Source organism: Ictidomys tridecemlineatus, chromosome 5 (assembly GCF_052094955.1).
Source record: "Ictidomys tridecemlineatus isolate mIctTri1 chromosome 5, mIctTri1.hap1, whole genome shotgun sequence".
In the NCBI taxonomy this organism is placed as follows: Eukaryota; Metazoa; Chordata; class Mammalia; order Rodentia; family Sciuridae; genus Ictidomys; species Ictidomys tridecemlineatus.
In genome coordinates, this window is record NC_135481.1 from 96,434,719 (window position 1) to 96,447,586 (window position 12,868).

At 45.5% G+C, this 12,868-nt stretch overlaps 1 protein-coding gene across 5 annotated transcripts in view; it reads right to left on the reverse strand.

The window, feature by feature from the left end:
* Positions 1–12,868, reverse strand: part of Mideas (mitotic deacetylase associated SANT domain protein) — a 63,565-nt gene that overhangs the window by 2,932 nt on the left and 47,765 nt on the right. For 4 of the 5 annotated variants that reach the window (XM_078050505.1, XM_013356866.4, XM_078050504.1 and 1 more), the window contains exons 3-10: positions 12,315–12,614; positions 7,282–7,627; positions 5,276–5,342; positions 4,654–4,796; positions 4,427–4,530; positions 3,846–3,921; positions 3,086–3,174; positions 694–843 (exon numbers count right to left, since the gene is read on the reverse strand). In XM_078050505.1, the coding sequence (XP_077906631.1) occupies positions 694–843; positions 3,086–3,174; positions 3,846–3,921; positions 4,427–4,530; positions 4,654–4,796; positions 5,276–5,342; positions 7,282–7,627; positions 12,315–12,614 (1,275 nt within the window). The remainder of the gene's footprint in view (positions 1–693; positions 844–3,085; positions 3,175–3,845; positions 3,922–4,426; positions 4,531–4,653; positions 4,797–5,275; positions 5,343–7,281; positions 7,628–12,314; positions 12,615–12,868) is intronic. The other variant, XM_078050506.1, reaches the window with a different exon arrangement.

Genomic DNA, 12,868 nt, shown 5'->3' on the forward strand with positions numbered 1-12,868 from the left:
AGTTCTCTTTCAATCCTGGTTAAGTCAAGGACAAAGTCTCCAGTTGGTGTTAATGTGTCATTTTTACACTTCTCTATGGACTTGATAATCTCATTCAGAGAGTTCAGGCCTCGGTCTCAGAACCCTGGCAGGTAACACAGAATCTAGCTAGAATTCAGTAAGTATTTGGTTTTCATATATGTTTATTTTTACCAGTACCTTCCATTTATGGGAAACAGTACTGGTTTTCTATTTATGATTGTGATATAAAGCTCCCTTTTATTTGAGTAAAAAATTAGTTGAATCAAAGAAAACATTAACTAACAGCACAAGTAGTATGTGGACATGACAAAAATAGCAATGGTGACACATAGTAGGATGCAGATAGAGCAGAAATCATAAAGGGGGTGCAAGAATGACTCAACTTTGGGAAACACTGTAGGGTCTGCTATGTGTTGCTAGTGCAAATATCATGGAAAAGTTCAGTGTTCCATATTGACACCATGTGTTATTAATATGACCCCAGCAGTCTAGAGAGGAGAACCATAAGGTCCAGGGCTTGGGACATTAGCTCCTGGGGGATGTCAGGGACCCTGCTTTTTCCTCTGTCCATCCTTTACTCTCTCCCTAGAAAGCTTGACCTCAAACTCCCAGTTCAGCCCTGGTCCCAGACCCAGTCAGGCTCTAGGCAGCCAAGGCTGGGAAAGGAGTCACCTTAATATCCACTTCAACCTCTTCCTGGGCCGACCTCTCATCGCTTGTATCCACGTCCCCAAAGGTGAGAGTTCCGTTGCGGCCAATTTTCACCTGCTTCTTGTAGGTATAGTAGAACTCCACACATTGGGCCACAGTCTTGGTCTGGATCTGTTTGAAGTCAAAATTGAGGTCAGAGCCTGCTGGTTTGGCTCACCTGCCTGGAGAGAATCCAGTCTTTCTCATACCTACAAGTCCCCCTTAACCTTAGGCCAAAAACTAAACCCAGGAAATTCAAGCATTCCTCTAGTACCTGCTCTACAACAAACCCCTGACCAGTGCAATTAACCAATGCTTCAGCACTATTTCCAACAAATTAAGCTATAAATTATAGGACAACACCGGAACCATTGGAGAATCTGACTATGGCTTTTATATTACAGAGTATCAGGTCCATTTAAATTCCTTGGGGTTATTTATATACTATAGTTTTATTGGAAAATAATTTTCAGGAGACACATGCTGAAATCTGCTGAATATTATGTCAGGACATTCATAACCTATAGCTTACTATTTTTTTTTTAATTTTGTACAGGGAATCCCCTGTACAACAGGGCTGTTTACCATAAATAAGCTGTATTTGTTTAGAGATAGGGTCTTGCCCTTTGCCCAGGCTGGCCTTGAAATTGAGATCCTCCTGTTTTAGCCTCCCAAATCTCTGGGATTACAGGTGTGCACCACCATGCCTGGCTGGGTAATTTACTTTTAGTGATTAGCAAAAATAGATAAAGGAAGATAATTTTTATATTTTAATAGTTATAAATATATGCAGTAGGTTTATTTACACATAGAGAGGGAAAGCAAATGGGGCCAATGTTAACAACTGATAAATCTAAGTGGGACATTAGTGGGTGTTTATTATACTGTTCCTTCATTTTTTTCTGTAAAAAGCCTGGGCACCATCCACATCCAATGCCAGCCCAAATCTGGCAACACAGACCCCCTTCGTGAATTCAGGCAAACTTTTTCAGTCTTCTCTAGGGAACAGCAACTGACAAGTGAGGTAAAGAAATGTCCCACTGTCCTGTGTGGGGGTTGGACTTGAGGTAAACTAACCAGAAAGCCGTGGGAAAATCTGAAAAAAGTTAAAAACAAAAACAAAAAAACCCCAGAAGATCCAAGTCTTGCTCCTAACTCTGCTACCAAATAGCAATGGGACATTAGGCAAGTCACTCAGCTTTCTAATTTATTTTTTCATGTGTAAATAGTAAATGGGGTGAGACTAGACAATCTCCAGAAACGTCCCAAACCCTGAAATTCTAACCCTCTCATTTTATAAACTATTTGGCCACTGAGTTTGGATTTTAGACCACTTTTCCCCATAGGGGCTGTTTTCTCTAACATTCCCCAAGATCCCAGACCATTCAGCCACTGCTGTGCTGGGAGCTCCTGTCCAGGGAGCCCAGGGGCCAGCGAGGGCCTCTGTGCCTAAAGATGAAACAGACATGCTTCAGCTCCCAGGAATGGGCTACGTCACACATTTATCAATTAGACTGTTAATACTTCTCCAGTCAATTTTCTCTGATCATTTGTGTGACTGACTGTTGATCTGCTCTTTTCAGTAGGCATTAGGAGCTAATGAATTTCAAGGGCACAGGCTTCCTGGCAATGTAGCCCAATTAGGGGACAGAGTGTTACGAAAACACAGCAAATGAAGGTCCTTTTAACAAGGCCCTCATAGAACTCATCAGCCCTCTGTCCAATCCCCAGGGCCATTCCTGACATGATCCTCAGCCTAGGAGGAACAGTGCAGTTCTGGAAGCTCCTTTCCCTTGTCAATCCATACAATCCACTCTCCCCACAACCCAGATTTTGTGAGAGGGCTAGAAAAGACACAATTCCTTGGATTAGCAAAGCACTCTAGTCTTCCAGAAGAACACGAACAGGATTATCTAGGGAACCTAGGCATGGTCAACTGAGTTACTGGAAGGAAGCCTTAGGACAGACAGGAAGTAGAGGACCCTGGGTCAATGACATAAGCACTTGCTGGTTCTCAGTTCCCCTCCCGGTAGAGTGACTTCCTTTCCATATTCCCTTGGGGGAATGGCTCACTTCTGCTTGCAGCCTTCATTCCCATCTGGTCTCCCTCCTATTTTAAGTCTAATGCCAGGCCCCCTCTGGACCAAGACCATAGAGCATCGCCACACCACCCCAATGTAGGAAAGAGAACTGGAACCAGCAGAAAGGCCAGATCTTCTCTCCTTCTTGTGTTTATAAAATTATCTCCAATGCTACTTAATGGCATTGATCTGACTACTTTTTAAAGAGGGCACCAGCAACTCAGGGCTCCCAAGGGCAGATCAGGTAGGCTGCTCCCGGCCTTCACCAGCCCTAAGACAGAGCCCCAGCTTACCAGCTTCTGCACTAGAAAGAAATCCTTCTTATAGATGGCAATGCCCTTGTTGAACAGCTTCCTCTCGGCCATCTTCCACTGGTCAGAGCCTGAGGGGCAAAGAGGGAGCTGGGGGTAAGGTGGGCAGGAGGACCATGAGCACTGTGGGCTGATTCTGACCAACTGAAAAGTGAGGGGCCATCCACATACGGTCTCTGCAGGCATTCAGAACTGACTCCCCATCCTGCTGGCCACTCACTGCCAGTCGCTGGAAGCCCTACTGCCTTTGCTTGTGAAATGATAATATTAGAATCCACCTTCCCAGGTGTGGTGAGGACTAAGTGACACAATGCAGGTGAAACCCTTAGTGTTCTGTCTGGTGCAGGTAAAAGTGACGCTGACAGGAATCAATAACAGTGGCTGCCAGAGTCACCTGATTTGGCCAATGTACCACTTAAAGTACAATGTCCAGAATAAGACATGTGCTCCAAGGGCCATTGAAGTTCCAGGTACCTGAAGCCAAGTTAGATGACACTCCCTGTTCCTATCCCTTGTACCAGTAACTTGGGCTTTTTTGTTGGGAGGGGTTCCCACCTGCCCAACCTCTCCAACCTTCCCTCTGGGGCACAAGAAACCCCTGGAGAACTACCCTGGCTTCGATGTCCGTTTCTCCTGCTCTTCCCTGCCCCCACCCCTGGCAGTGACTCAGCACTGAGCAGGGCCCTGGGGAAGCTGGAAACCCTTGGAGGCCCTTGTACATTCCCAAACCAGTGAAGCCCACCTGTGTAGTGATAAGTTGCCAGTGGGTGGTTGTGGGGCCGAAGGGGCTTCTTCAATAGCAGCTTATTCAGCGTCTCCTGGAAGGGAAGTGAGTTTACAGTCAGGGCCCTGGTGGCAGTCTCAGTGGTGGACTAAGAATCCTAGGCCTAGAAAAATGTAAAAGGCCACCTGAGGTCTTTTATAAGAATAAGCGTGGGTGGGGCTTATTCTTGTCCCCCTTAACCGTGGAGGGGCAAGAGATGTGAGAGGGTGGTAAGGTCGTGGAGGTGGGGCTCCTTAGGACCTTTTAAGAGAACTGTGGCTCCCAAGGCAGGCAACAGGATCGAGAAGGCCCTCAGAGACAGTTCTGTCTGACAGTGGGAACGCACTAGCCTAGAATCAGGGGATTGGGATGGACTGCACACCCAAATCTTGAATTTGGAAATGGTGGTGCCTTGATCCAGGCCCCTACCACTGATTCCTCAACCAGAGCCTCCTGCTTGCCTCAAATCAGCATTCCAGAAGACCCGGCCTCTGGGCAGCAGACTCAGATCCGTGCCAACCTCCCTGAGGGACCTCCCTGGGCCAATGGTGCTATCTTACCAGGATATCTCCCTTGGACTCGTGAAGATAATGCAGGGCCAGTTCCTGGTTGGTGCCAGCACCAGGGAAAATGCTGGAGCAGGCAGCCGTCAGTAGGTCTTCCACTGGATTCATGGAAGGTGAGGAGGAGAGGAAATCATGCTCAGGGTCGGGCCTGACCAGGCCTGGCCTATGCCTATCTGCCCACCAACCTGCCTCAGCCTGTTTACTCCCAGGTCCCTCCTCACCTTGCCTCTGCTTCTCCCGGCTGCTCTCTAGGTGCTCCCAGGGCTGCCACACCAAGTCAGCCTTGTGGGGGTCTGAAGCTGCCAGGGCACGGTCCCTTATCAAGGGGATTTCCGCTTGGAACCGGGTGCCCACGTTGATCCGTCTGCAGGGTGAACAGGGCATGGAGTTAGGCCTCACCACATGGGAACAGGGAACCTGACTTTCTCCCTGGGGATGGGAAGAAGACAGCAGCTGACAGAGATGGAGTGCAGCCAGGCTTCAGCTGGGTGTAGGAAACCAAGTTTCTGGTAGACTGTGATGACAGCCTGGCACCTGCTACAACCAGGAGGGCAAGTGAGAGAGGCCCCGAAGGGGAGAAACTGCTCCATGTTGGCAGACAGGAAGAGTCTCCTGGACTCCTGTCCAGTGCTCCACAAACAAACTCAAGCTGAGCTAGACTCTTCCTTTCTTTGCTACTTCCACACAAAAGCAGGGGGAGAACAGCCCAGGGCCAATTGCAAAAGCCCAAGTGGTGCTTGGCCCTCTAGAGATCCCACCAAACTCTCCTCTTGCTCCCAGAGCCCCCCTTCATGCACTGGGCCCACCTGGCCACACTCACACCATGGGCCGGGCTATACTTACGGCTCGATGCTCACTGGGGTGGCCTCCCCCATCACAGAAAGCACAGGTGGGGTGACTTCAGAGCTGTCTATGGGACAAAGAGTAGGTTGATAAGTGGCGCCCTCTTCCCTTCAGCAAAACACCAGAGCCCTGGGTGGCTGCCCTGCATACAAAGGAGTCACAGCACTGATTCAATGAATTCACTTCAAACTCAGGCACCTTGAGTCCTGAGTGCAGCCTGCTAAATGTGATGACTTGGCCCTTTTACTAAACTTTTGGGGACCTCAGTTTGCACACCTGCAGAAAAGGGGCTATTTCTATGTCCTAGAATTAAGGTGAAGATTGAATGAAACAATGCAGAGAGCCTGGCACTCAGTAAACAGGAGCTAGTATTGTTACCCCTACTACTAGCACACTATGCATGCCAAGTTCCTGTTTTCAGGAGCTCCCACACTACAGAGTAACTTCGACATCAAACTATGGTTTTCTAGTAAAGAAGCTGAAACTTTGGGCACGCTAGAGAGGTGGTAAAGAGGATCGTGGCTTTAAAATTATCTTCTCACTCCCTTTCTGGATTTTCTGCCTCAGTTTCTTCCAAGCTAATTTCCTTAAGGTTTTGGATCAAAACACACCCTTGCTCAGAGAGAGAGAGAGAGAGAGAGAGAGAGAGAGAGAGAGAGAGAGAGAGAGAGAGAGCAAAAAACAAAAAACAAAAAACCATGCAACATGAAATAAAACCTGTAATCGTCAGCTCGGCGGGGCTCAAGGCAGCTTCTCTTCCGTCTATATCTCCCATTAGCCCCTTGCCTGGACCCTCAATTCTAGCAGCCTGCTTACCTTGTGGCCCCTCACTCTCTGCACAGCCCCACCATAAGTCTAGCCACAGTCATTTGCTCTGCCTTGTGTGCCCCTCCCTGCCCCTCCCCCTCCAGAGTTCAAGCTCAGCTCTAGCCCCACCCCCTCCCGATTGCTTTCTTCACCTTACCAAGCCTCTGCAGACCTGGAGCTCAGTGTCAGCTTCACTCACTGGCTGCTGCTCTTACACTGTCAGAAACCTCTGCTTTTCTGTCTCCTGGGCTTTCATGTCAACTCCCTAATAATCCTGCACTCTAAGGTCATGGTGTCCCATACGTTCTTGGAACCATCGCAGGACCCAGTTCAAGGCCTTACACCCAAGTGCTCTATAAAACTTGTGGACAACCTGACCTCTTCTTGACTGCCAAGACTGTGGCACTCTCAACAGTGACTTTCTGCAAAACCCAGAGGGGCAGAGAAACTTCCCGGGGAAGTGGGGCAAGCTGCTTCTCACCCATAGACACCAGGGGGCACCAGAGAGCTACACCATGGGTGAAATCCATTTCAGGTTAAATGGGTGAAGGCATCAAGGTACTATTCCCACTTAATCCTCTCCGCCCACTCTAAGGGAGAGAATTATCTTTTTTTTTTTTTTTTTTTTTTTTTAAGAGGAAATGGATTCCTCTGTAGGATACACCTATCAGTGACACACCACGCAGGCCAGCCAAAGTTTTCCAAAATGTCTACTCTTGGCAGAAATAAATAGTTGAGAGCAAAGGAGACCAGATCTTCCAAATATTATTGCAAACAAACTCAATAACCAAACCTCACGTTAAGGGTTTTACCCATGCTAATGCATCTGACCCTCACCACAACCCTAGGAGATAGCCATTAGGATGAATCATAAGAAACTTCTATTGGTGGATCCCAAAACAGCTGAATATTGGCAATTTCATCATTAACAAAGTACTATTAATTCCCATTTTAATGCAGAAGTACCCAAGACCCAGGATGTTTAAATGACTTGCACAAAGAGCTGTAATAGTCAATGATAGAACTGGGAACTGAATCCAAACCATGGAAATGACCTACTCCCCAACCCCCTTCTCCCACAGCCTCCAGCTCAATCCCCAGCAGCCCCATAGGCTGAACTGCCTCCCTGCCCAGAGTCCTTCCCCCAACATTCCCCACTGCCATGGCCACCAAGGGGGTGATTTAGCACAGTCACTTACTAGACCGGAGCAGGGTGCGGTGGGCACTCTTTGGCGTGATGGGAGGAGGGGCTGGGATGCTGCTGGTTGATATGATGGCATTGAAGTAGAGGCCAGAGCCTTCCCGCACGGGGCTAAGGATGGGGGGTGGTGTGTAAGGGGGCAGCTCAAAGCTCCGCTCAGAGGGATGATCAGCCAGGCGGACAGGAGAGCGCAGGTGGCTCTGGTATGGGGTGATGTTGGAGTAGACAGAAGGAGCGATGAAAGTGCCCGCCTTGGTGGGGATGATCAGGGGCTCCGGCCTGGGTCGCTGCTTTGGTTTCCTTACCGAAGTCTCTCCCTCCAACTTGGTATTCAGGTCCTCAGCCTGGAGAAGAAAACAGGAAAACTGAAGCCTTGACATAGCCTGCCAGTCTCACTTTGAGAACTGTCTACCCACCACATCCACCAGGGCATGCCTGAAAAGGGGGGCAGATGCAATAGACTTCCTCACTGTCCCCCCTCTGGAGCAGAGGTCAAACTTCTGGAAAAAGGACCCAGAGTAAATATCTTAGGCTTTGTGGGCCACATGCAGTCTCTGTTAACATATTCTTCTTTCTTCCTTCCTCTCTCTTTTAAATAATCCGGTGGAAACCATTCTTAGCTCTGGGTTAGCCCCAGGCCATAATTCCTAACCCCTACTGTAAAGTATGTGATAGGGCAGAAGAGTACAGCAGTGGAGGGTCCAGACTGTGGAACTGGACTGATTGGATTGGGATCTATCACCTTTATTTGCCACTTGAAATTACACATTCTCTCTATATATATCTTCATGTTTAAACATGGGAACAGTAAGTGCCTGCCTAACACAGGTATGAAGGAACAGGGCTGCCTTTTCCCTACAGGTGGATGCCATTAGTGAAGAAGCAACCAAGAGGCTAAGAAACTGAACAAACCTGTTAACAAATTCAATTCAAAAAGCTAACAGAGGGGCTGGAATTGTGGCTCAGTGGCAGAGCGCTTGCCTCACTAGTATGAGGCACTGGGTTCTATTCTCAGCACCACATACAAATTAGTAAATGAAATAAAGGTATTGTGTCCATCTACAACTAAAAAAAAAAAAAAAAAAAAAAAAGCTAACAGAGCCAGACACAGTGACACATGCCTGTAATCCTAGCAACTCAGGAGGCTGAGGCAAAAGATGGCGATTTCGAAGCCAGCCCTCAGCAAATTAGCGAGGCCCTAAGCAACTCAGGGAGACCCTGTCTCTGAATCAAATATTAGAAAGGGCTGGGGATGTGGCTCAGTGATTGAGTGCCCCTGGGTTCAATCTGCAAGAAGGAGAAGGAGAAGAAGAAGGAGAGAGAAGGAGAGAAGGAGAGAAGGAGGAGAAGGAGAATTAGAAGGAGAAGGAGAAGGAGGAAAAGGAGAAGGAGAAGGAGAAGGAGGAGATAACAGAATAAAAACTGGAGTTTAGGGCCTGCCACGGAAGGAGAGCCTCGTAAACATCCAGGCTTCAGATTAGGACTGCACATAGCTATGTCTCAGAATAAAGGAGAATCAGAAACAGGCTAGTCTTGGAAAAGCCAAGCTTCAAATAATCCCATTTCAATCTCTTATCAAATAAAAATGATTCAGGATTGCTAATGCCCTTTGCTATCTGTCTTCCAAAGACTACCTGTCTTTGGAAGAGGAAAGCATTATTATTCAAAGTCTTTTAATTACTTCAACACATTGGGGGTGGGGGGGCTGGGGAGAGGGAGAGATTGATTCACATTTGGGGGGAATTGGTGGGACACAGACACACAGACACATACACATTATTTTTCTCAGATCAGTTCAGAACTTGGCCATGCAGTCAGTTTTTTATCTATGATACAAAATGGCCATTAAAAGTGAGTTACTCTAGGGCTGGTGTTGTAGCTCAGTGGGAGAGTGCTTGCCTAGCATACATGAGGCACTGGGTTCAAGCCTCATAAAAATAAAATAAATAAAGGTATTGGGTCTACCTACAACAACAAAAAGTTAAAAATTAAAAAAAAAAAGATGAGTTGCTCTGGAAGATGGGGTGATGTTATAGAAGGCTTTAAAATGTTGTCTAAGGTGAGGAGACAGTAAATAAACATACTGAATGAAGGAAGAGATTTAAATTTTTACAGGGAAAAAAAATGTATTGGAGTTAGTTATCAGTTCAGGATACCCAGTACTAGGACCATGGGGAAGAAGCCAGTATTACAAGTAGCTTTATATTAGGGGCTGGTGCAAAGCTCCTGGAACCAGCCTTCACACAGTCCCAACCTAGCTCTGGGAAAGAAGCCGTTAGAGGGAAAGCGGGGAGGGGAAGTCTTGTGAAATAAAGCCACACTTCTCAGACATTCAACGATTTTCTTTATACAATGTCTGAGTTTAGGGTTTGGATATAGTTTGTCTCTCAAGGGTTCATATGCTAGAGGCTTGGTCTCCAGTGTGGCAGTGTTGAAGAGGTGCAAGCTTTAAGAGATAGGGCCTAATGCAAGGTAACTGTGCCATAGGAGCATTACTTTTTGGAAAAGATACGCTGGTCTTGCAGAATGAGTTAGTTCTTTTAAGTGCAAGTTGTTCTAAAAGAGCAGGCCTTTCCCTGAATCGCTGTTGCTTGCCGTCTCACTATGGGACTGCTCTCTTCCTCTTGCACATGCCTCCACCATGATGCCATCTATCATGCTGTGATGCAGTCAAGCCCCTCACCAGAGGCTGAACAGATGGGGCTGCCCGACCTTGGGCTTTAAGCCTCTAAAACTGTGAGCTAAATAAACCTTTTATTTTTTTCTTTACAAGTGCCCAGTTTCAAGTATTTTGTTATATCAACAGAAAATGGACTAATATACTTGACATTCAATAAAAAATAACCTGATACACAAGAAAGCAAGATGGAATGTAAAAAGAAGAAATAAAAGGTAATAGAAACAGAACAACATTAATGGCGTTATCAGACATAAAATTAAAGGAGACTAGACTAAATTTCTGCAACAAAATAAAAGGTAAGCTCAAGAATTTCATCACAGAACTAGAAACTGTAAAAATGAACCAAATAGAAATTTAGTAATTAAAAAAGTATCCTTGTTGCAAGTTCAAAGCCAGCCTCAGCAATCTTTGCATCTCGCTAAGCAAATCGGTGAGCCTCTGTCTCTAATAAAATACAAAATAGGGCTAGGGATGTGGCTCAGTGGTTGAGTGGCTCTGAGTTCAATCTCAGGTACCCCCCCCAAAAAAAAAAGCATCCTTGACTTATTGAAATCCACCAAAAAAGTGGCAGACAGGTTTTAATCTCAAGCATTGTTCTCAATCAGGGAATTAAGCCTCAGTGTCATAAGGCATTCACTATAGATTGTAAGTGAACATCACTCCTATGCCTCTAGGATGGTACTCGTCATGTATTGTTCTTCAGAGTTGAGAAAATCAAATCCCTTTCTGTAGGACTTAGTTCTACAGTAGAAATTCAGGGAAGAGCTGGGGTTGTGGCTCAGTGGCAGAGCGCTTGCCTAGCATGTATGAGACACTGGGTTTGATCCTCAACACCACATAAAAATAAATAAACAAAATAAAGATATTGTGTCCATCTGTAACTAAAAAAAATATTTAAAAAAAGAAATTCAGGGAAGAAATCTGCTAATTATTTCACTAAAAGAGAAATAATTACGCATATACCAAATTAACAAAGCCGAAAAATAGAATAACAACCCTGATCAATCCAAGGGAGGTTGCGGGAGGAACACAGCATAGGAAAGGCAGGGATAAACAGAAAGCTAACAGTAGACGGCAGATGACAAACCGCATATATCAGTACATACAGGAAGTACAAGCTATCAGTGGAAGCTAAAAAAGTGTCAGACAGTAGAATGGTGGTTACCAAGGGCTGAGGCTTAGGGGAGATGTTGATCAAAGGAAACAACTTCAGGAGTTCTTCAGACAGCAGGAGTAAATTCAGTAGATCTACTATACGACATGGTGACTGTCACTAATAATACTGCATCATGTACTTGGAAATTGCTACAAGAGTAGATTTTAAATGTTCTCAGCATAAAAAAAATACAATAAGTATGTGAGCTAATGAATATGATAATTAGCCTGATTTAAGCCATTTGATATATACTTACATCAAAACATCATGTTATACAGTATATATACAACTTTATTGATAAATAAATAAATAGGAACTGTACTATACTATACCTATGTTCTAATTAAAGGACAAAAGTTATGAGACTAGAAAATAACAAACCCCATTGTATACTACTTGAAAAACAAGGTGGGGAGACAGTAAATAAACATACTGAATGAAGAAAGAGATCTAAATTTACCCTTAAGTCAAGGATAAAGAAAAGACTAAGGTAGGGGCTGGGGTTGTAGCACAGTGGTAGAGTGCTTGCCTAGCATGTGTGAGGCCCTGGGTTCAATCCTCAGCACCACATAAAGATAAATACATAAAAAAAGGTATGCATCTACAACTACAAAAATAATAATAATAATAATTAGAGATTAAGGTAAAGATATACCCTGTAGACACTAACCAAAAGAAAACTAGCTGTCCACATAGATTTTTAAAGGCAAAATATTACTAAAGATAAAAATAAAACTTTCATGATAATAACGATGTCTAGATGAGAATGTCTAGATGAGAATGCACCTAATAATACTGCATCAAAATACATCACACAAATAATAACAGAAGTAAAAGAAGAAACAAAACTTCAATTTTAATGGGAGATTTCAAAATACTTAGAATAAGCAAACATCTCTCTATCCCAAAACTTGGCATGGGCCTTGACCCACAAGTAGGCACCAGTCAAAATTTGCTGATCTGAAGCAAAAACAAAAAACAAAAACTCACACATCCTAGATTTTCCCAGTCAATTTCAATTTCAAGTATGAAGCTATCTAAATCCCTGTATGTACACCGTCCAGAAGTTTGACTTAGAAAACAAAAACAGTATCTCCATAGGTCCCTAGAAGCCCTCCAATTCCGCCATGTTCTCTGCTTCTGGTAGGGTCCTGTACCCCCAGGAGCACTCAAGCAATATCCAGAAGCCTCATACCTGAGCTGGAGCATCCATCCCAGGGTTGCGGGTGGACCGCCTGCGGGTGACAATGACTGATGGCTTGTGCTCAGTGGGGTTCTGTTCAGAACCCTTGCCATCCTCGGCTACACCTCCAGCCTGGGCTACCTCAGTTGGGTCCACAGATCGCACAGGCACAGATACTGGGATGATGAGGGGTACCATCCCGCTGTCTTCTCGCAATCGTTTGGCAGCTAAGGAAGCCTCGGAAAACTCGACCCCACACTTGGTAGTTGAGGTCAGTACACTTTTCCGCTTTTCCTCTGAGCCGTTGGCATCCTGAAGAAGAGGGGACAGGAATAGAAGTGAGGTTCAGAAGATCAGTCCTGATTTACACTCACAATGACTCTCACTGGTCTTTGACAACCTGGCTTTTTCATGATAATCTCTTCTCACTACATTTAAATATTCTGCATAACCTTGCTGTCAGGTAGGTCCTGTTGTCCTGGCCTGCAGCAGGGGGCCTCAGACAGCCATCTCAGGCTGCAAGTGGCCAGCAGAGGATGGCACCCAATTTAGCATCTAAATATTTT